At 34.4% G+C, this 24,060-nt stretch overlaps 2 protein-coding genes across 12 annotated transcripts in view; one reads left to right on the top strand and one right to left on the bottom strand.

The window, feature by feature from the left end:
- LOC117102980 (nicotinamide/nicotinic acid mononucleotide adenylyltransferase 3-like) overlaps positions 1–3,707 on the bottom strand; it is a 20,827-nt gene extending 17,120 nt beyond the window's left edge. For 7 of the 8 annotated variants that reach the window (XM_033243442.1, XM_033243441.1, XM_033243438.1 and 4 more), the window contains exon 1: positions 3,358–3,471. In XM_033243442.1, the coding sequence (XP_033099333.1) occupies positions 3,358–3,445 (88 nt within the window). In that variant the 5' untranslated portion in view covers positions 3,446–3,471. Of the gene's footprint in view, positions 1–3,357; positions 3,472–3,664 lie in introns of those variants that run through there. The other variant, XM_033243445.1, reaches the window with a different exon arrangement.
- Positions 3,708–3,745: 38 nt separating this feature from the next.
- LOC117102977 (nitric oxide-associated protein 1-like) overlaps positions 3,746–24,060 on the top strand; it is a 46,295-nt gene continuing 25,980 nt past the window's right edge. For 3 of the 4 annotated variants that reach the window (XM_033243432.1, XM_033243434.1, XM_033243433.1), the window contains exons 1-5: positions 3,746–5,589; positions 6,282–6,548; positions 7,018–7,190; positions 7,535–7,666; positions 19,887–20,003. In XM_033243432.1, the coding sequence (XP_033099323.1) occupies positions 4,131–5,589; positions 6,282–6,548; positions 7,018–7,190; positions 7,535–7,666; positions 19,887–20,003 (2,148 nt within the window). In that variant the 5' untranslated portion in view covers positions 3,746–4,130. The remainder of the gene's footprint in view (positions 5,590–6,281; positions 6,549–7,017; positions 7,191–7,534; positions 7,667–19,886; positions 20,004–24,060) is intronic. The other variant, XM_033243431.1, reaches the window with a different exon arrangement.

Here is a 24,060-nt window from a genome sequence, read left to right as displayed (position 1 = left end):
AATCTTGTGTGTAACTCGTGGCATTCTCGAGATATCGTGCAAAAGAAGAATAAGACTAGATTGGAACTCGTCACTGAGGACGTGTTTGGTGATCCACCGTATTTTGACCCTCACGAAGGACGCGCGGTGCCGATTGAAATTACCATATGCTAAAACCTGCTCTATTTAGTTTTTAAGAGTAATTTTAAGCATTTTAATAATTTACGAATGTGTACACATACCTGTCTCTTATACACATCTAAGCGCCCTCATGCGAAAGTTCTCAGGTTACACCCCTTTTACCTCACATATTCTGATTCCCCATAAAAAACTGGTCTAGAAAAACCATATGAGAATTTCTACCTCTCCAAGTGGCACCTATCTCAGTTACAGCCTGGTCTATTAACTGTGTAGCCTACGGTTTATGGTCAACTGAAAACATCATGCAAGCGGGTTCGTTTATGGTACAACAAGGCCTAGTTAATAATAATAATAATAATATTAGTATAACATACAAATTCAATAGTAAAAAGATTGGGAGAATCACAATATAGAAGGAGTAAACATTTAAATAATTAAAACTTTAAAATACAGACAAAATGAGTCAAAACAATTTATGTCATAAAAGTAAAAAAGCGCAAAAGAAAAAACACTTTAAAGAATAACAAAATAATAATAATAATAATAAAAATAATAATAATCAATAAAATAATAATAGTATAATAACAACAACAACAATACAACATACAAATTCAATAGTAAAAAAAGATTGGGGGAACACCATATAATATATACAATATAAAACCAGTGAACATTAATTAAAACCTTAAAATACAGATAATAGGCTAAACAATTTATGTCATGAAAGTTAAAAAATGGGAAAGAAAAAAAAAAAAAAAAATTAAATACGCAGTGGCTAGAGATACGGTACCGTATCAGAACTTCAAATTGCTAAAGATACGGTAAATTATATTATGTCATGATTAGCCAATAGAAAAATGACCGACACGATTTTGGCTTTTTTTGCCAAAGTCGACGTTGCGATTATGAGAAAAAGCGTGTGATGCAGTTACGATCAAATTTATGACATAAAACTTTAGGCCCATTTAATGTATTTCGATTGGGGCTTATCACAATGTTTGGGTTAAAAATCTTTTCTGTTATTCTTGCGTATTTTATGGTCTACCATAGAGAATGGTCTAAGGCTAGGTTTAGGCCTAGGGCCTAGCCCGAATACCAGCCTAGGGGCCTATGCGTTATATGCTTTTAGGCTAGGCTTAGGCCTACTGTCTGTAGTTCTACTACTACTAGGGACCTAGCCTAAGCCTATAGAATAGTAGGTACTAGGTAGGCCTATTATTGCTGATTGAAATAGCAAAGCAATTTGGCGATTGTGATTATCAGTGGAAGTACAGTATAATACTACCTACTGTAAGTTGGCCAACAGTGGTTACTTGTTAACTGTGAATAAAACTAAGTTTCCTAATCTGTCTTTGTTGAAATTTGAAAGTAAATCATGTTACCTTGGTTTAATATTTCGACATTGTTGTTATCACAGAAGGATCAGTGTTTGGGTTTTATCAGGACCTGGTTTTATCATCATCCTATGGTGATGACACAACCATGGTGAAATCAGTGGCGGCTCTAGGATATATTTTCTTGGGGGGGGGGCTAATTTGTCTGACAGGGCAGACTTGAGCTCGTAGGTTGGAGCTGGGAGAAGGGGTTGAGAGGGTTTCCCCTCCCGAATGAGATTTTTTTAAAAGAATATCAACCTCTACATGGCCGAAAATGGCACTCTCAGACTGTGACAGACATGTCTTGGCTTGGTGTGAGCCTATTTTTATATATGTTTTATGGTCTAAATGTCCGACGAGCTCTGTTTGGCGGGGGCTTGACCTGTCCGATAGGGGGCTTAAGCCCCCCCGCTGGCGCCTCCACTGGGTGAAATATCAAATCGAAACATGATTATGTGTGTCTCGCTTATTCGAATTTGCATTATACTTTCGTTTGTTATAATTCCTTTCACATTATGGGGGTTAAACTGTATATTAAAATGAACTGTAACCTTTTGGACCTTATTGAAATTCTATGATGATAAAATATGGCGAGGAACCTGAACCTAGGCATAGGGACTTAGAATCTGTGATTAATAAATTAAATAAATTTTCTAGAAAATAGTATTCCGGAAGTATGTTGTTGATAAACAAGTGTTGATATATTGTAGTAATATTTTTTTTAAAATTATTTTTGTTTCCTTACAGCAGAGTAAAGATGGGGCTTCTTGTCCGATGAATGTACATTTTTTTGAATTTGTACTATAAAATAATAAATACGGCCAGTGTAAATCAATCTGTATCATAGAATTAAAGAAGAATGAATATGAAGAATGATAATGTGGGTATTATTAATTTATTTCTTTAATTGTGTTTCCTTCAATTCTCTTGGTATGTTTTATCCTAACTCAGGAGCTGCAAGAAAAAATAAATAGATTTATTGTATAAAAAGATTAAGCAACTACTCTAGCTAGGCCCTCCGGCTTCGCTAGGTTTCAGCTAAGGCAGGGTAGCCAAGGCCTAGACTCTACTATTAAAATAGTTGATTCTCGCTTGATGTTGCCAAATCTAGCAAAGCTGCTATCCTTTTTATTTGCTATAGTGCCTCGGGCTACAGAATATTAAAAACACAGCTTGTCAACAACACCCGCGATTCCGCGAACGAACGAAAGTTCTTAACTTCGATCGTTGCTAAACTGAATGACGTCACGTATGTATTGGCGTTTCTATTGGCTAATCATGACGTAATATCATTTACCGTACCTTTAGCAATCGGAAGTTCCGATACGGTACCGTATCTCTAGCCACGCGTAAATAACACTTTAAAATAACGAAATAATTCGTCATGGATGTGTAAAAAAAAAAAAAAAAAAAAATGATTCCGAAAATTATAAACTGCTGCACGCGCCCGGTGGTCTTGGCATTGATTTTTGCTCCTTTGCCGTTTTGGTCTATGCCTATTGCCATTGTGTTAGTTGACATTGCCGTTTTGGTTTGTTGCCGTTTTGGTAATTGTTGTTTTGGTTTTTTGTCATTTTGTCCAGAAACCCCAGGCCTCGCTCAGCAAGCAAGACCAGATTCAGAGCCTAGGTCCCTATAGGAGTAGGGAAGCCTAGACTACAGTAGGCTAGTACTGTAGAGGCCTAAAGTAGGTCCTAGGCTAGGACTAGGATAGCCTAGGCCTAGGCGATCTAAATAAGGCCTAGGCCTAGCTTCTTTGTAGGTGTTGGTACTGCCTAGCCTAGGCAGTACCAACACTGAATTTTTTTAAATAATATAATTATTTTTACACATCTTTAACATTTACACTATTTATACTAACCAAACATTCTCAAATGCATGTTAGTTATGGGATTAAATGACCCACAACATAATAAAACCACACGACGAGTAGAAGTGCTGGAAGCCATTTTTCGTTCTGAGTTGATGTCATTCATCATAATAATGTTTTACAATGTGCATCTAAATTACATATAAAAAAATTAGTTAGACAATATTTTTATTTTTAAAATATTTAAAATATTTGATTTTATTATTTTAATATAAGTTTAGGTAGTTTTTATTATTTTGTTCGATTAATATATGCTCATAATATACCATCACATTTTCTCTTGGAATTGATCACTGACCTTTTCAGAAGAAAAATATACCCACATGGCACGTGTGTTTCAATATTCGCAGAAAGGGACTTGTTTGTAACGGATGGATGGACTTTCGATAAGTTATTCAAAGATCCGCATATATGTGGCAGTAGCATATTAGACTACGTATTGTTACCTAGAAGATATTTATTTCATTGCATTCTACGTGCAACTGCTGTATGAAGGCCTACCTAGGCCTAGCATAGCCTAGCTTCCCCAGCAGGCTACAGTAGCTAGGCCTAGTAGTATACTAGTAGATAGCAGCCCACCACCAGTTCTTCTTTTTCTATGCCTAGTTAGGCTAGACCTAGGCACTGTAGAGGGCAGGAAAGTCTTATAGTGCTAGTAGTAGGCGTTGTCCTGCCGTTGTGATACTGTAGACTGCACAGCACTGAACAACAAGCAGTAACTAAAAGGCGTAGACATATTGTTGACCCTTTTTCAATCTATAAACATGATCTCTTCTAAAGTTATAAACAATTTTTATCACATTTTAAAGAATGCCAAAATTCCATATCGTCAGTTTATGGAAAGTAAACAATGTTTGTCAAGTAATGCAAGCAGAGATTCTGATGCAGCACTAGGTCTAGAAAAAAAGCCAAAGCTAATGTGCTCCAATGAAGTCGGTGCGATTGGCACAAGAAGCGAACTTGGTTTTGATGAGTTGGAACACTGTTCAGATGAAAGCAATTCATGCACTTCTTCCGGTCATAACATTGATTCACAGTACTTTGGAGGTATTTTGAATGATGCAGAGCTAGAAGGAAGTAATCAGCCACATAGGCCTATTCAATCTACACAGGCACATGAATATGAAAGGAATTCACCTTGTGATCCAAAAGATCTTAGTAAAATTCATAGACAGTACTTTTCATCGACAACTAAAGTGAACAATTCTCAAGTACAAAAAGAATATTTTGGTAACACTAACTGGATATATGATTCTATAGAAGAAATAGAAAGTGATGCTGAATTATCAAAAATCAAACAAAATAGTATCAAACACAAAATGATCAAAATTGATAAAAGAGAAGACTACTTGCCTAAACAGTTCGAACCTCATGAATTTCCATCTCCACTACATGAATCTCGGGAACATTCTGCAAAAGCAATGACAGATTCATTAGTAAACCTGCGTTCAAAGTTTGAGCATGTTCATAACATTAATAAGATGATAAATAAAAGAGATATTATTAGAGGAAGGAAAGCAGAAACTCTTCCAAAATTGCACAACCTTCCTGCCAATGTTCAATTGGAAGAGCTTGAACCAATCATTGCTGAAACGGTGAAATTGATCACAAAACCAAAAAAGAAAATAAACAAAAAAAAGTTGAACTACTTGAAATTATATGGCACATCCGATCCGGAGGCGCCTTTAACGACAATCCCATGCTGTGGGTGCGGAGCACTACTACACTGCCAAGATCCAACTGTTGGTGGCTACCTGGCAAGTGAAAAGTTTATGAAACTCACTGAAGCAGAGCTTGTGAAAACTCCATGTCAGCGGTGCACATTAATTATCAATTACAATCATGCCATTAATGTCAGTGTAACTGAGGAGGATTTTCAGAAGATGTTTCGTAAAATTCAAGAAAAATATGCATTGATATTAGTGATGGTAGATCTGCTAGACTTTCCAATAAGTTTGATACCCAATATGAAATCTATGATCGGTAGGAATAAAAAGGTAGTAATCATTGGTAACAAAGTGGACTTATTACCAGCAGATTCGCATGACTGTCACAAGAGGGTCATTAAACAACTAAAAAGTACATGTATCTCAAACATGGTTTGCGAGCCAGACCAGATACTAGATGTTCTTTTGTTAAGTTCTAAACTGGGCTATGGTGTTGAAGACTTGATTACCAAAGTACAGTCTATGTGGGCTACAAGGGGAGACGTTTATCTCATAGGTAGGCCTATTTGAAAAACAATTCTTCTAGACAATGCAGTTTTCACTGATTTGTCTGTTTTGAGCTAAAAATTGAGTTATAATTGCTTGTGTTTTATGAACTGTCAATTGATAATTATAACAAGGAAATATTTACCATGCCAATTAACAGTGTACTGCATAAATACACTGCTATATACCTATGGAACAAATTGTCCATTTGGTTTGTTGACAAATAGTATGAATGTCACTTCAAAAATTGACAAGGCCATTTTATTAAAATTTATTTGTACTTAAACGCATTGCACATGCTAATGGTTTGTTTGCAAATGTATGTAGGAAAACTGTTTTTCAAAATTTCTTCACTACATTAAAATAAAAGAAAGTGTTGGCGAATTGTCTTTCGGCGAATATACTGTACTGTTGGCAAATGTTTTGTCTGCGAAACGTCAGTAACTAGACGTGTGAGCGAAGTGACTTGTCTGCAAAAGAAACTGCATTCGGCCAAAAGTCTCAGCAAAACATCTGTCGGTGTATTGGCATTTGGCAAAGCGACCTAGCACCAAATTCTGGATGGATCCTCTGTGGTCAATTTTATTTTTATTCCAATTAAAATTTCATCCAAAAATTTTTCACAGGCCAAAAATATATCTGAAGCATTATTTACCAAAATATAAGTTTGTCTAATTTACTTGTGTCCACACATTTATGTAGGTACAGCAAATTCTGGAAAATCAACACTTTTCAATCGTCTGCTCAATTCTGACTTCTGCAAGACCAAAGCCAAGTGGTTGTATAAGAAGGCGACTGTAAGTAAATGGCCAGGAACCACATTAAATTTGCTGAAATTTCCAATCTTGAAACCAAACATCGAACGGATCAGCAAACGTGAGGCACGATTACAGGAAGAAAGAGAAAGCAATGAATGGGGAAGCAGTATTAAACGTGATAAACAATTTAATGCCCTTGGTTACTTTCAAGGTTAGTTTTTTTATTGAAGGTTAAATTCATCTTCCTTTTAATAAAATTGTTGTTATTGTTGTGTTTCTTTTGTTTATATTATTAGATGGGTTTGTAAAATTTTTTTCAGAGATTCTAGATGTATTGAGACTCACAAGATACCGTTTTTGTTTTCAAGAATAGTTTTTCAGTTTATTTTTTGGTATAATATTGTATAGCTAGCATGTTACATGCCCTAGCAAAACATATACATTATAAATTCTACATTTTACACATACAAAGATGTTATGAAAAACTGCACAACCGTCTTGCTTGTATACAGCTACTGCAGTTAAAAAAATTGAAATTGCGTTTGCAACATTCAAAATGTCATTATGCTATCCATCTCATAATTTCTAGCATCTAACTATAATTCGTAGAGAAGTCAAAAAGCCTTCACTTGATAAATGAAAGCATAATCTGCTTGATACATTACAATTATAATTTGTAGGTCATGTTGGAAGAAGCTTTGAATGGGAATTATATGATGATCACAGACAGGCTTTCAATTTGGTTTCTGGCAATAAAAGACGATTGCCTATTATGCCATTTAAATTTGATCCCCATGAGTTCAGCGAGGGCAAATGGTTGTTTGATACACCAGGCATTATAAGGCAAGAACAGGTGAGAATATTCAGTTAAATCCAACATTAATTATTTTATTTATTTATTTTATTAATTATTAAAAGATTGCTTTACCCGAGTCAGCATTGAAGCTAAAAGACTTAACATCGGCTTCAGCATTTTTAGAAACAGTGAGTCAAGCTATCATTGTAAAATTTAATTTTTCAAAATTATGAACATAAATGTGGCACAATACTTGGGATTAAAAGATTTGAACATTTTAAGACCACAAATAGGGCTATACAGTTAGCATACATTAGCATTTATTTTTTGGGCATTTTTTTTTTAATGATAACGATATTTGATATTTTTCTTCCAATTATTTTTTCTTAATGCTTGCTAAGGTATTATCCAAGTTGACATCTGAAGAACTGAAACTTACTGTACCCAGCCAGGCTCTCCGACCCAAGACATTAGTCATCCGGCCAGGACAAACTGTCTTTCTTGGTGGACTTGGACGTTTGGACTATCTAGATGTAAGTTGATCATTAATATAGTTTTTATCTCTATATTGTATATATATATATATATATATATCTATATTGTATATATAAATTGTCTCTATATTGAACGCCAGACTAAATTTTATGCTTGCCATTTTATTATGAAGGTAATTTCCATCATTTTAAATTGCATTCTGGGTAATTTTTAGGTCATGTATGTTCAGCCGGGTATCTTCATGCCGGATGGTTTTTATTCAATAAGTTTGGCCTCTGGCTCTTTTAACATTTTTAAAAACATAAAAAAATAAAATTGTAAGCATTTCTACAGAAGTATTTATGATTATAAACATATTTAATAAATTATTGCCAATATTTACATCTCTGGACGTTAAATGAATGAATTAAAATATTTGAGTATTTCTGTTAACAAAATTTGGTCTACAATTACTTATTTATTGTTGTCATTATTAATATTATACAATTGAAATGCTTTATGCACATTTTAGAAATAAGGGAATAAAAAAAATATATAATAAGGGTTTTAAAATATAGGTCGTACAGTTAATTTGTTTTTCCAGTTGAAGTGAGTAAAAGTTTGCAAGATAGAATTCAGAGGATGTTCGTTTTGTGTTTCCTGGGAATAGATTGAAATTCTGTAATTTGATTATGATTGCAGATGAGCAAAGTTCAAATAAAATAAAGCATTAGTTTGTCTTGTAGAAATAAGTATTCAGAAATGAATTCTAGTCTCATTAATGGGACAAGTAGTGTTAAGAGGTTTGGAACAATCACATATAATAGTATAAACTGTAAAAATTGTACTGCTCATCTCGTCATACAAAGATGACCCACTTAAAGGGATAAATAGTTGTGTTTGCTACATTCATTTTCAGATAAATTTTAACAAACCTCAGCCATAGAGCTCTATGCCTCAACAAATATATTGCTTATTTGTGGTCTGCCTTCCATAAACCATTTCTTGTAAAATAAAATAGTTGAGGTGGTTTTCTGTTTTCATGAAGTGTATTGTGCTATCCTTTCTGAAAAGTAATGCTATTAGAACTATGTACAGTACTAGCCCTGATTACTGTAATCAATTGTTCTCTTGTTGAGAACTATCAGCTTCTGCTTATTTGAGTATTTTATTAGTTTAAACATGATGCATCATTGGTTAAATCATCATTTCATTATGAAAAAGTCATCATACTCTCAGTATAAATTTAGCAATGGTGCTTGCATTAGTATTACAGTCAACACACAAAGAGTTGGGATTGAGCATTAGACATGCAAGTAAACAAGAAGTTGGGTCTGTCTGAGCATTTTGTGTAGCATAGTGGTAACCTCTAAGAGCTTATCACTTTATTACCCCAGACATTGGAATAAATGGCTATAAAGAAAATACCATATAATTGCAGCAATAATCAGCGCATTGTGATTGAACCTATTAGGTATCCACTTATACCCTGAGAGAGATGATCCAGGCCTTGATTTAAAAGGCACGCAATCGCACCGGCGCTCCTCAAAATTATGCGAGGAGAGCAATCAATAGTGCTCCTGAATTTTTCTAGGGAGCGACAAATAATACCAAGTTTCATTACATAGCAGGCAGTGTGTACGCCTTGTGTACTGGACTGAGAATAGATGAACTCTATACGACGTCTCTTTCTGCGCACAGCTACCAAAGTCAGCGGTATTTTCACATGGTTTTAGTTTGTCTCTGCAGGACTAGACAATACCACAGCTCTGTTGTTTAGAATGGGCATGAAGGAGAATTCCCAAGTTATACCTTTGTCGTATAGTTAACCTTACAATATTTTCATGTTCTTTAGTTAAATAAAAGGTATAAAGTGATGAATTAATACACTAGACACATGGTTTTATTTGAACACTTTATTATGACATCATAAAGTGATGAATCAAAACACTAAACACATGGTTTATTCGTTTATTCGTAAGCCTAGAGGCTAGGTCTAGCCTAGTAGGTAACATCGTTTGTTCGTTCATAACATACGTTATTAGGGCGGTTTTAATTTGTGCGACGATGCGACGCTCGAACGGAATCACTCATGCGTGACCGTCCTACCAGGCGCCCTACGTTCTCTGCACATGTAGATTTGGCCAAATTGCATTACAGAATCTACTCGACGAAGTGACCTTAACGTTCTTGCATCCGCAGATGACTTTTAGTGACGTCATTATGTTCTACGTCCTACCGTCGTGGTGCAATCAAAAGCTCATTGTTGAGTGTTACATACTTATTAGGTCAAACGTCGCCACAAATTTTACTTTTATTAAGTATTTTTGTTTTATTTTTTTCAGTACATTTATTAATTTAAAATAAATGATTACTAAGCAGACAATTTTTTCCATTTTGATAGCTTTGATGATTTCAAAGTGAAAATTGTCACAGTATAGTGCTAAAATTACTTAATGGCCGTTGACCAAAATCTTTGAGTAAAGGATGTTAACAAAACAATGTTATTTACCACAACAGCTGTGCACAACTACTGTACCAAATGCACACTTGATAATGAGGTAATCCTGTAGTCATGTGGTGTAGTTAGAGCAGTGAGAGCATAGTCTAGTTTGTGAATACTTTTGATAAACCAACTAAATGCCAAAGAGCAATTTTTCCAAGAATACTTTAATCTCTTTAGTTTCTTTTTGTATAAGCACGGCATTATCGTATTGTACAAGCTGAGTGATTTTATACTTTGTACTTCAGCTGAAACAAAAGAGAGCAGCAATAGAATTGAACCAGGAACCTTACCTCACAACGAGAACATCTTCTGAAGGGATATGTTACTTAGAAAAGTGATTAAGTTTGCTGTTTGGTTTATCCTTTAATAAAAATCCAAAAAACAAAAACAAATATTTACCAGTTTACAGGGGTCCCTAGTCTACTGCAACTCGTGGTAGTCTCTCAGAAATTGAAAAAATTGAAGGAAAAAAAACTACAGTAGTATAGTATCCCAATTCTGCCATTCATATTTTTCATTTCTTTGCATTAAAGTAGATTATTAAAATTTGAAAGTTTATTTTCTTTTGTAGTTTCTTCTATTGTTCAATATAATAGCTCACAATTAAAACCTTGCTGTGCGAAACCTAACTTTAAGTTTTACTCACACATTTTTAACTGGAGTCAAGTTGGAAGAAGCCACTTTAGGGAGATTGATAATGAGCTCTCTTGGCACATCTAATTTTATTTTGCTGTGCGTGGTGATACGCATCACCAGCTGAAAATTGATAAAACTTAACAAAAAGATAAGTTGGTCCATTCAGCAGAATCTGATCATTGGGACCCTTCATACATACAAAGAAATACAATATAAAATTAAAAATAATAATGATCATAATAGTGAGGATGATGATGGTGATGATAAATATGAAAACTATACAGATTTCAAAAAAATAAATATGTCACACCGGTAAATTACCACAGACTCAAATATTGCTATTCGTATATGCGGTACAGTATATATTGCGATATCACAAATAACGCAATATATACGGTATATTGCGTTATTTGTGATATCCCTCGGTACATTTTCTATGCAATAATGAACCATGCTCAACTTTGGTATTGTATATTAATTTTGCATGTGTAACCATATTATTGGTAAAGGAAAGTAAGGTAAAGGTCGAATCCTGAAGCTCTGGGCTCACAGGCCGAAGTGCCCGTCTCTCTTTGCTTGCCGTTTTGGCCAGACTGTGCAAGGCTGTGGGGGGGGGGGTCCACCACGCCTCCCACACATTAGTCTGTTTCACCTTCCCAGCATGTGCAGGTACCCATTTATACTCCTGGATGGAGAGAGACCAACGTTAATAAAGTCTTGCCTAAGGACAGAAGCGACTTGCACATTGAGGGTTTCGAACTTCCGAACTCAAGGTTGAGAGTTCGGGCCATAACCGTTGCACCAACCGCTTCTGTTATAACCATATGGAATATAAAAATGTTTTCAGAGTTCAAGATAATCTAATGTTCGCAAAAATCTATTATATCCATATAGAATATAAAAATGTATTCAGAGTTCAAGATAATCTAATGTTCGCAAACATCGATTTATTCATGGTCCACAATGCATATCCACTTAAATTAGTAAACAATCCTGGGCTGTATTTTGCTATAGCAGGTCTGGGTGCCGCATGTAGCTTCCAACACAAAAAATTCCAATATTCCTTCAAACTAGCTGATGATCAGTTCGTACAACGCAACAATGCATCAGGTTCTCCACAGATATAACAGACTTATAATCACGGGCATGAGACCATCTAATAGTAAAGTACCAAACATTTTACAATAATAACAAGTATTGATAACAATAATACTGTAGTGTTGATTAGAAATATTACTTATAAATTGTCGTTAAAAGCTACTTATAGAATTTGTAATGTTTACAGCTTAATTTAATGTAATGTAGGTTGACATAATTGTTGCCTATACACATTGTCTACCGGTACGGTATGTCTACATTCATTCTCGGCTTTTTGAACGTCATAGAGCATTTTGACCCAACACTGAATAACCACCCAACTCTCTGAGAGTCTAGGTTTCTTAACTGTGAGTTCTGGAATTCATGTGACAAAATATCTACAGTTATGTACTTACCTTGATTAAGCTGATTATTTTCATACTCAAGAAACTATTTTATATCAAATCAAAAACTGTTTGAGGATCATGGACAAATTTCATTTGGCTCTGTGTATGTAATTACAAATGGTTTTTCATTTTATTAGAACCAAAGAGATAATAATAAATGTGTAATACCTCAGTGACGGCCCAATCAATTACCTTTTATCAGACTAAAATATAATCTTGAGTTGAGTTTGAGGATTGCATTCTACATCTCGGAAAGATCACTTGCAGATTGGGAATTGAATAAACTGCACCTTTAAGATGTTTACAATAGATCATGTGTAGACAGCAGAGGGATTTACAAGCGTGCATTAAATTACATTTGTAGATTATTTATCTTTATCTAGCATTTAGAGACCTTAAGATGATATTAACCATTTTATAAAAGGTAACAAAAATTGCAACAGATTGGTCCCAAGAGCATCTTTCACTAGTCTAAGCTGCTTTTTTTAAGCAAAAACAATTTATTGATATCTTGCAGGAATCTAAAAAGTAATATAGGCCTGTAAAATTGAATTATACTTAATGCTATTTTGGATTAGGAGGTGGTAAAGAACCTGGAAATACCTCAACCCACTTTCTTAATTTTGATACAATATAGTTGTGCCTTATTTGCTTAATTCATCAGAGCATCATGTATCATTGTTTGACCGTGGATTCACACCCCACACTCTCAACTCGCCTCAAATTGATCATGTGACTTTGTGTGATAAAACATAATACAGCAACAACTCTGCAGAGTTATTTATTGTTAAAATAGACAAGTTTTGTATTGCTATATTTTCCTTATTCTGGAAGACGAAGGCCTGTTTCAGTATGATTGAATAATTGTTTTGTAATTGCATTAATTTTATATGTACCTTTTGTGGTTCAATCAGTAAATTTATTAATCAACAGGCATGTACATAATATATAAAGTGCCAATACCACCACAAAATAAACTGGTCAGTGAAAGAATAGCATTTCTAAAAGTGCTAAAATATTTCTCAAAGTGCATAATATAACAACATTAATCAATAACAACATTGACTGGATCAAATAATGTCTTTGTACAGTGCACCATCCAATTTGAGATCCCCTCTAATTCCGAGACGCCCTCTAATTTGAGACCACTCTTTCAAAGAACCAAATTACAATCTTTAATCTTTTAACACAAAGTTAATCTTTTAATTAGAGACTAAACACCAAGACCACCCCAACTTTTCAGGTCCAAAAGTGGTCTCGAATTAGAGGGTGATCTGTATTTCTCTTCAATATATGTAGTTGATACAAATTTTAACAAAGATGGGTCTATGGTCACAATTTGAGTGTAAAGTAGTTGTAAAAACTCTGTGGCAATTCTTGTCTTCCTAGAGGGAGTATTTTTATATGTATGGCAGTATTTAGTGCCGCTGTGTTTTGGAATTGAAACTAATCCTCATGGTTTGAATAGATGCTATCAAGGGTTTATGTTCAATGAGCATCAATAAAAAGTGAACCTTACCTTGGATGTGATCATCATTAGTGACAACATTGCATCTTGTAAAAAAAGGTTTAAATTGCCCAAAGTTATAAGAATTTGATTTATCCTGAAATTAAAGAGAATGGATTACTTAAAAATCGATCCTGAATACTCATTTCATTTCAAATTGCCCATTTGTGTTATGATTGCTCATTGAAAAGAATAAATGATTCAATATGTTGCAAGACTTAACTAATAATTTAGTGTTTTTCTCCATTGCATTTTGTTCCCAGTTACACCATCAAAGAATAAGAGATAATTATCAAATCATTATGGAGAGTTTAATAGACTCCGGTGGGTCTGCTCTACGTGCATACCTCATTGGGTCTTTCTTTTTGGAGTAAACTATTTTAATATATAAATAAGGCTTACCTTTGCATGCATGTACAGTATAACAGTTAAGCATGTATAACCAATTTATGAAACAACCTGGTGAGACAGACATGAACTCTTCGCTAATGTTACCACATAATTTGCAGTGATGTTAATTTTAATTATATATTTATTATGTAATGTCTACCCAAGACGAAACAAATTAGCAGATGATGATAATGACTATCTAAGGGTATAACAGTTGTACGAGGAGTGATTTGGCTGGATTGTTAGCTGTGATACTAACAGGCTTCAGTGATCTAATGGTATGAAACTCGCCTTGACCGCGTGAGGATGCAGTTTGATCTTGCCGGATGCATGTTTTTATACATCTGATAAATGTTTTTTTTTATAAGGATGCTTGATACAATCATAACATTATTTGTTCCTATTATATTATTTGAGCACTATTTGTTTAAATGAATTCATGAATGTAACCAATTTGATATTTTGCATTTTTTAGTTAAGTTTATGTTCTTTGATATGAATCAAAGCATTGGAAACTGAATTTCATGTGAGCCATGTTGTGCACAATGACAATAAATTATCTTGTATCTTGTATATGCATGCATAAGTACAATTACTTAAACATGAAAGTAATTTTACCTACTTTTCTTCATTATGATTCCTCATACAAATACTGTATTATCATTTATCTCTCAGCAAAAGTGAACTTTTACCTAAAATTCCTGAATTCAATTTTTTTTTCTGGCAATGTAGTCAGAATCTGATAATTTTAATTTAGAAACCCCTAAAAGCTCAGAGTTACTGACATTTTAATCCTCACACCTGGTTTTCTGATCATTTGGCTGCTATTGGGAGAGAAGCAATCATTTCATAATTACGAAATACGAATGGTGTTGGTAATAGTATTATTATTCGATAGAAACGTCGGAAGCTAGGCCTAGGTCTAGTAGTAGTACAGCATTTGATTGCTTCAAATTTTTATTGTGATGGTGAGTTCAACAGTCCATCTATGACAGGGGTTCTCAACTAGGCCTAGGCTAGGCCTATATCGCAGTAGGTGCACAAATGATTAATTGAATGAAATTGACGCGTGTGAATGCTTTATATCTCGGTAGGAATAACTTGGGAGATGGCGGTTACAATTTGTTACTTTTTGTTGAATTTAACTTCACGACAATTGATATTGAATGGATATTGGTTATGTCTTTCTTGCCAGAATGCAGTCTTTAACATTATTTCTATTTGAGAATAGGTTCTTAGTACTGTCAAAAATATAGAATTTAATAAATCTATACTTATATGAAAATATTTGCAACACTTTGTGAAATGTATGAAAATGTTACACATAACAAATATCACCAAGCTTAGCCAGCAGTTTTTTAATTTACAATAAAGAAGATAAAGCTTAACAGACTTAGCTGGATTTGTTGAGATAGAGATACATGAATAACAATATAATATACTGTAACCAGGGAGATGTAAAAAATACATTTACATTTCCCTGCTGTAACTGAGAATTCCATTGCTTGTATGCAACATGATCATCCATACAGAGTGGCAGCCTATTCCAATTTTAAGTCTGTGAGTGCCATTTCCAGCCATCTGGAGGTGCCATAATCATAAATTTTCTTACCTCATCCTCAACCATGTTGGGGGCTAAGCTGGGGACACCTTATCTGTGAAAGTCCCTCCCTGGGCCCTATTCCAAATTCCTACTAGATCCACCACATGATTTAAAATCGCATCAAAACCCCACAATGGAATTTGCGAACATTACCGAAAAAGGGCCCCCAGTCCCAGAAAGCCACAGGTCCCCCATCCCTAATGTTATGCTACTGCTTCCATAGTTATTATGTTGGTACGAGATTCTGAGAATGATAAATGTTGGCCTTAAGTTAGTAATTCATATAGTAATTTTGTACCATAAAATTTGGATGTAATTGACCATTGTTAGAAAATTATCAAGAAAATTCTGATTAGGCCCCTGGGGATCAGTACAGCATTGAAGTTCCCACCGTATGTAGAAAAACGGACTGTAATCTATTACCCATATTCTTTTTTGTAGAATAATGTACTGAGATGAATATCCTCTTTTTTGCTACTTTCAATAGGTGTACGACGTAAACTAAGGACTTCTCGTGATGAAAACATGTTTATTTCTTTTTTCACGCGTTATCACTATATATTGGAGAACTGTAGATCTTGTGTTGCTGTTTTTATGCTCAAAGATTTGTACTTTCTTTATCTAGTCAACATTTTTAACGTGATGTAAGATTTTTGGCTACTGTACTACTGGGAGGCATTGTCTCCAGTCACTACATAATTGTAGATATACCCTTTTGACTTATTCAGCTGATTTGCTGTCACTTTTGAGCAAAGTGATGTTTTGGTGAGATTGAGAGCATACTGTACATGGTTCTTACACCAAAAGGCAAAGTACTGTAGCAGCAATTCCACTTGTGGCAAAAATAAGACAAATTTTACCCCGCTTCTAACAAACAAAAGTGTTCTAAATTTCACGTTCAGCCTGAAGCATCAAGTGCAAAGTACTTGAATTTTCGTTATAATTTATTGTCTTTACTGCCAGACACTCTAATTTTTTATCGTGGTTCAACATTGATTGGTTGTGCATTGTTTCTTGCACAAGTTCTTCATGCGAATATTGAAGTTCTTGCTAAATTTGAACCGTTTCTTGTTATATTAATTAAATCATTTAAGAAAGCTGCGTGGTAGATTGAAGTCCTTGACGTTTTCATGCAATTTGCATTTAAACAAATTCAGATGTGTGTTGCTTTTGTTGGTCAATATTTTGTAGATGGTGTTAGTGCAAAATTGTTATTTTACCATATTTTGATCGAGATAAATATCCTTAATGATAAGAGCCTAGAAGGATGAGGCTACAATATATTTCATTCAGATTTGTGCAGGCATCTTGGCGATAAGTCGTAACAAAAATTTGTTCCTTACTCAAATTAGTAATGTGATGATGGTGTGTTAAAGTATATGATAAAATATGTATATCATCAAGTATACAGTGATTGTATGGCGGGCAGTATAATGGTCTATTGGTCTTGATAAATAAATAAAATTGACTTAGTTAGATTTTTAGGCATGGTAACTTTGATATTTATTTATTCGATTTCACACTTTTTATATTAGAAACTGTAAAATTTTGCCCAGGCTCAGTGTTCTTATTTTTTGGCTGATTTCAGGCTGAGAATGTTCTTATTTTTACACATTTTTTCAAAAACGGAAAATTATTATTTCACAGTTAGTATACTATATTATAGAGGTTATTACATAGTCACACCTACAGCAAATAAGGTAGAGATAGATTTGTTGGTTTTACATTTTTTTAAATATAAAATCCTCATTTCACAATAAAATTAAAATGAGATAAAACTGCTGGTGACAGAAATAGGCCAACAGGTGAATAATCAAAGCACCTCTGATATCGGCCTATCTTGAATTGCACAGGTAGAAGAGAAGAAGTCAAGGATATATAAAATTTTAAATGTAAAACCTTGTGACGTGGTCAGGCATTTCATTAAATGAAATGCGCATAGAAGCTCCGGCATTATGCGCTATATAAATATAACATTGTATTAAATAAAATTTCTGACAAGCTTTACTGTATGTTCCAATTTAGACACTGTTATGGTAAAATTGGGTTTGTGTATTAGGGTACATTTTTTAATGGTAAAATGGAACTTACAGTACAGTATGGCATGGCATGAATTTGAATGTTTGCTTACAATTTAAATTAAGGTATGAGGAATATGTTACCATAATCCCATAGGAAAAACAGAATGGGATGAAATTATAATGTTGGAAACAGTTCAATAAATGAAAAGAAAAAGTGAAAAATATGTGCATTTGAGAAATGTTTTAGGTATAAAGCCAGGCAATCGTTGTATCGTACGACGGTCGCGACCGTCGTACAACGAATCCAACTCCGCTTCCTGTGAGCGTTAGAGGACGCAACGTCTGTTGATTGCCAGTGGCAGTCTGAATTGATCATCATTAAAAACAATTTGTTGCGTGCGTATCATTCTATTGCATTTTTAATAGAATCACATTGGCTGACACGTTGGGTGCTGTGTCTGCCCAGCTTTGGGAGTCAATTTAAAAAATGCAATCATGAAGTAGAAGTCAGTAAAAAAAAAAAGAGATAATTTCTCGGATTAATTACAATCTGGTATTCCTAACATCACTGAGTGCAAGTGAAGATATGTGTCTATGATTCAAATAAGGCTGAAATTAGAATACTTTTTTCGCAAATTTGTTGATAAATTATTTTCTATTTGCTTTTCTGTCACTAATGTGTCTATAAATTAACTATCACATGTTGATTTTCTCTCTGAAGAGATTCACAAAATTCTTTCCACTTTAAATGTTAATATGACTGCAGGTCCTAATAGTATTTATTCCTGTATCTTAGTTGAACTTTCTCTATTTTTTCATTACCATATTTGTTCAGCAAGGAGAATTCACTAATAGATGGAAATATGCCACATTAATAGTGGCAATTATTAAAAAGTAAATTATGGGCCTCTGAGTTTGATTTTGACTAGGGCAGATTCTCAGCCAGCTTGGGCCTCTTAAACTTTATTTTAAAAATCTGAGAACAAGACAATCAAATTCATATTTTGAATTCCAGCCAATTTAAATATATTCTATTTCTTACAGTAAGTGTCAATACTAGCAACAGAAAAATGTTATGTCTGATTTACAGAATTTTTTTAGAAAAATATTTTTTCATTTGGATACAAACTCAAGACCTTCTGATTACCTTTCAGATATGGCAAAATGTCATAACTATATGTATACAGCAATTACCAATTAGTCTCCGGGGGTTAAAAAAGTGAGACGCTATCGAGGGTTCTCCGAGGCATCAACAAATATATGACATGCTGGCATCAAAACAAAATAAATGTTGCATCACCGGAGCAATGTACACAAAATTATGTAGCTTGTGCAGATGTAAATAATACATTCCTAATTCATGCATAAATACCATAGTTGAGTGTTGTCGTCACAAGGTTTGATCCTCCTCTCAAGTAGTCCATGTTTTATACACACCATACTTACAAGTAGTCCTTATTTTACACATTACCACACTTAATCGCAAAGTTCAAAGTTTATTCAGTGCCTGACTCGTAAGGAATTTACAATTGAATTCAATAAGAAATACTTGATCTATAATTATTTAGAGAATTAGGTGTTCTTTATGACAGATGCTTTAGTGTTTTAATCAGTGTGTTGTAAAGAGACAATAACAATTGCATTTTCAACATTATTCTGATTATATATTGGACTAAGTTTTGGACACTGTCTAATTGTAAGCTTTCTGTCATCTTACTATAAACTTAAGATTGAACATTTTGTTAGATTCATTATCATTTATTAAATAATAATGATGATAGATTCTGTAGCTATTCCAGTTTATAAGTCAGACTTATCTGTGCCAGATTCATTGCATTCTCATTATAATTTGAGTATTCTTTAACGCAATCATTATTCAGTAGCAGGGTTAATGAGACATCAGTAGAAAATTGTGTACTACAATGTTAATAATAATTACCTAGATGATACTGATGATGAGGATAATGTTAATGACAATAACGATGACGACAGCAGCGATAAGGACAATAAAGAGAACCAGGACGACAGTGTCATCGGTGACCACGATAAATTTTGAACTAGGAGAGAAACATTAGGCGCATTTTTTTCAGTAAGGAAATTAAGGTAAAATAATATCTATTTTCTTTTTTCAGGGCATACAGACAATATTTTGCACAATGTTTGCAGCTCACATGCTACCAATCAGAGTGGTAAATACAGAAAATGCAGATGAATTTTACCTCAAGAATGTTGGCTATCCACACTTAAAGGTTTTTATTATTTTTTTCACTAATTATAGCCAAATCATTAGGCTGTTTTGTTTTTTTTTGGTCTTTGAGGTACATGTGGGTTGTTATCATGACTGGTATATAGTGAAATAAGCTGGGTCATTTCCATACCAACTCAACAATATGCATTACAACATAGGTCATAGATTTTGTTTCTTTTTTTGCACACCGATATATATTTATGAGTAATTAAAAACCAGAAAATTTTGGACTCTAATTCTCATACGTTCTCTCTGTTTGTAGTTGATTGTAGTGTGGCCCAAATATCTCTATCATATTTCAATATTATTCAGTTGTAAAGTAGAAAAATATTTAATTTCCAAACCATACAGTACTATTTTAAATAATCAAATATTTTTTAAAAATTAATTGTGCCTTTTTTTTTTATGCAAGAGTATATATTTATTTTTTGTAATCTTGAGAGTAAACAGTAATGAATTATCTTGTCATTTACTTTACTTTAACGTCATCACAGCAATGCCAGTGAGATAGGACACAGCCCCGGGCACAGCCTTACAGTAGGTCTAGCGTAAAGCTGTATACTGTATCTCTAGGCCTAGAGAAAGTTAGACCTACATTATACCTTATTAAGCAATTGATATAACTATGCCTAGGCCCTAGATGTATTTTCAAAATTTACATTTGAAACCTGAGCCTGATTCTGACAAGTACTGGGCATAATTTGTACAGTGAATTAAGTTTGTTGATGTTTCATTTATTTTATATATGGTTGTACGCATAGCCTAGTCTTGGAGTGATTTGTCGTGAGGAGACTCCCAATCTTACATGGATATTACATTGTTAGAGGCTACAGTAGGCATGAAAACAAATTTCTCGTCTTGTGGTAATATTTCTGGAGAATAGAATTGTAACAATTGCAATTGTGGTCTGTCCTTGTTTTGCGTCTTGCATAAAGTTCAGTAGATATAATACCTTTATGCAGCACCTACCCCCTCTTTCAAAATCCTGGATACACCACTGAATTGTCCAATTGAGATGAGCCATCAGAGCTTGTCATAGGGTCTTGTCTTGTCCGTTGTCCTTGATGAAATTTCACAGTGACTTTGTGTTGTTGGTTACAACCACCAATGACATTGTGAACATACTCTTGTTTTAGCTTCTACCTCTGATTATGACTCTGAGATTGATGCTTGGTAGGGGAAAATGCAGTATTGTTAAGGCATCCAACCGAAATACCGATCAAATTCTGTATCAAAATCCCAATCAAAATAATGACAGACTCCGATAAAAAATCTCAATTGAAATCCCGATAAACTGGAAGCCTATACCAAAAGTTTTGCCCAAGATTTTGACCCAAATTTTCATCTGGATTAATAATGTCGATCAAAGTCTCATTGATTAATGGTTTAGATGTATCCCAACTGGATATGTCTAATTATTCAGCCCTCAAAATTAGGAATAAAGCACGCCGGCAAAAAATCGCCGACGTTAAAAAATTGACGCCGGTCCTACATCGACATTTTCAAAAAGTTGTCAAGTACTAGGCCTAAACCTAGGCTAGTACTAAGTACTAGCCTACGCGCGCCTACGTGGACCATCGGATCCCCAGAGTGCTGTGAAGTTCTAGGTAGACCTAGGCTAGCCGCAGTGATAAAAAATAAGCACTAACCATGGATGTTGAAATATGTTTACATGTTACTTTTGTGAAAATGAATTAAAACTAAAATACTCTGGGCATATTTATCCCTAAAATAAAAGCCACCACAGTCAAAAGAATAGCAAACTTTGGTGACGACGAACACGCTCGACTTGCTGTTCTTTCTAGGAGATGTTGGCGACGCACTGCAGAACGTGTGAGTTGGGGATCGTCTATCACTTTCACTAAAATCAACAGAGAATACAGACAGAACAGCTACATGTGTGTAAGGGATTAACTTAGAAGTTCCGTTTTTTTTAAATTAGTGTAATTTATTTATAAAAAAGTAGCAGTACGTTTCTGTTGAATTGGTGTTTGAAAAGTAAATGATTGCAACTGTATACATACATATATTATTAGTATATATTTACCACACATTAACAAAAATGTTTGACATTTCAAATTATATTTTTAATTAATTTAACAAAGAAATGCATGTAGGATAGTTTTCTAGGCCTAGCCCGCCTAGGCCTAGTCCCTCTGTGTGTGCAATCCTGCTTTTTCTGCACGTCGGCAATTTTCTCGCCGGCGACGGGTGCCTAGACGCCGGCATTTACGCCGGCACTGCTGAATGCCGACGTTAATTTTGAGGGCTGAATTATTTGAATCCGAAAATAGCTTGTGTGGGTATAGCTTGTGAGGGTAGCCAGCTACACAACATTTTTATTTGTAGAGGTGGTTCCTTCACACCATGGTATTCTTTATAGTGTTGATAAGGATAGATGAGAATATTTGTTTTCCTTGTGGTGTTTATCCTTTTTCTGATGCTGCTAGCTGTTTTTACCAATGATTGCCCTTTAATTTGTACATAGTATGAACATGTAAAAACTCTTGTAGTAAACCAATAAATATAAAAATTGTTTGTTTGTGACATATCAATCCGTTATCAACAGATATTCATTAGACAATGACTAGTTTGCTAGTTGTTGACATTTCCAGATGTTGTGGCCGCCCTTTTCCATTAGTTTAAAGACTGATTAGTTGGTTGTCAATATTAGAAATTTTCATGCTCTTTCTTCTTTGTTTATGTTGTTTTCTTGTTTTTCAAATTTGCCATTTTTTTCTGTGGCATTCAGTTTTGCGAGTCTGGCTGAGTCTGGAGATATGGTTGATTTTAATCATATGATGTGATTTGTGCTGTATGTCTAAGGCGGGATCTCCAAATTATCCCAGACAACAAATCAGCGTTCAGACACGTTTTCTTTTGTTCTACCAAAATGCATCTGAAAACACTGTTTGGAATAGCGCATTGTTTGGGCGCTGATATTCCGTTTTGGCCTTTGCTCCTCCCCTTTCACTATGGCCGATTGGATGTACCGTAAAACATGTCCAGACGACTCTCTAATATGAACCATAATACGACTGACTGTGCGGCCCTATACCCAAGTACGGACTTGTTTACCTGCTAGTGAACGTCTTTGTACGCCGCCTATGTGTGCAAGAACTGACAGAAGTACGTAAACTAGGGAAGTCGCTGGTTGCTAAAAAAAAAAGTCGGTTGGGTACTGGGACGTCGACGTTCAGTAAGCCTAGCACCGTGCATAGGTGAGACTATCGCAATATCCAGTGATTTTACGAATCGATGAACAAAATATAACGTTAAAAAATAAGATTTTTTTAAATAGTTATTTCCGATGTAGTCGCAGCTGGAGTCGCTGGCCACCATCAGTTTTAAGAAGCGCGATCACCATCCTTTGCAGCTGTGGTAACATTCAGCACAGCAATTAATTGCTCTCTTTGCCGTTGAAAGGGATCACGTGCTAAAGACCCATGCTCCAAAAGGATTGTCCATGATCAAAGTAGATGAAATTTTGATTATACTAAGCTAAATTATATTTACATTTTATAAAACAAGGTTTATTAATTAAATTTACGTGAATTTCATGTGAAACACGTCTTTTTATGCCGAATTCACCACGAATTTCGACATACAAACATGTAAGGCTAAACCATTGCCAACCCAGTAAAGGTTTTACTGACAACTCGCGATATTACTGTAATTTATTTATTTTAATATTCGACTGAACATACACTTCTCTTGCAGTGGCACACATAAATTTGGTGTGTTTAATGTATAAAAGAGAAAAAGAAAAAGAAATAAAAATAAGTAATTGTAACAAAAAAAATGTTATACCCTGTTTGGAAATGGACAGTTCTAAATTGCCCAGTACTCTTCTAGTTTACACACATGGTTCTTGGCCCTGCTCCCTGCATCCAAGGCTCGACCTTGAGATCGCTGCAGTTTTATTTGAAAGAGCAGTTTAATAATAAATCAAAACTAAAACTCGTGATTTGTTGTTAATATGACAACTTATTGTCTTTATCTAAATTTTACTAGTCAACCAAATATACATCTCTCGATTTTGAGGACCTACAGTAGAA

This window comes from Anneissia japonica, unplaced genomic scaffold (genome assembly GCF_011630105.1).
Source record: "Anneissia japonica isolate Jap-2015-1 unplaced genomic scaffold, ASM1163010v1 scaffold287721_len753485_cov172, whole genome shotgun sequence".
Classification (NCBI taxonomy): Eukaryota; Metazoa; Echinodermata; class Crinoidea; order Comatulida; family Comatulidae; genus Anneissia; species Anneissia japonica.
This window is presented reverse-complemented; position numbering and strand designations above follow the sequence as displayed.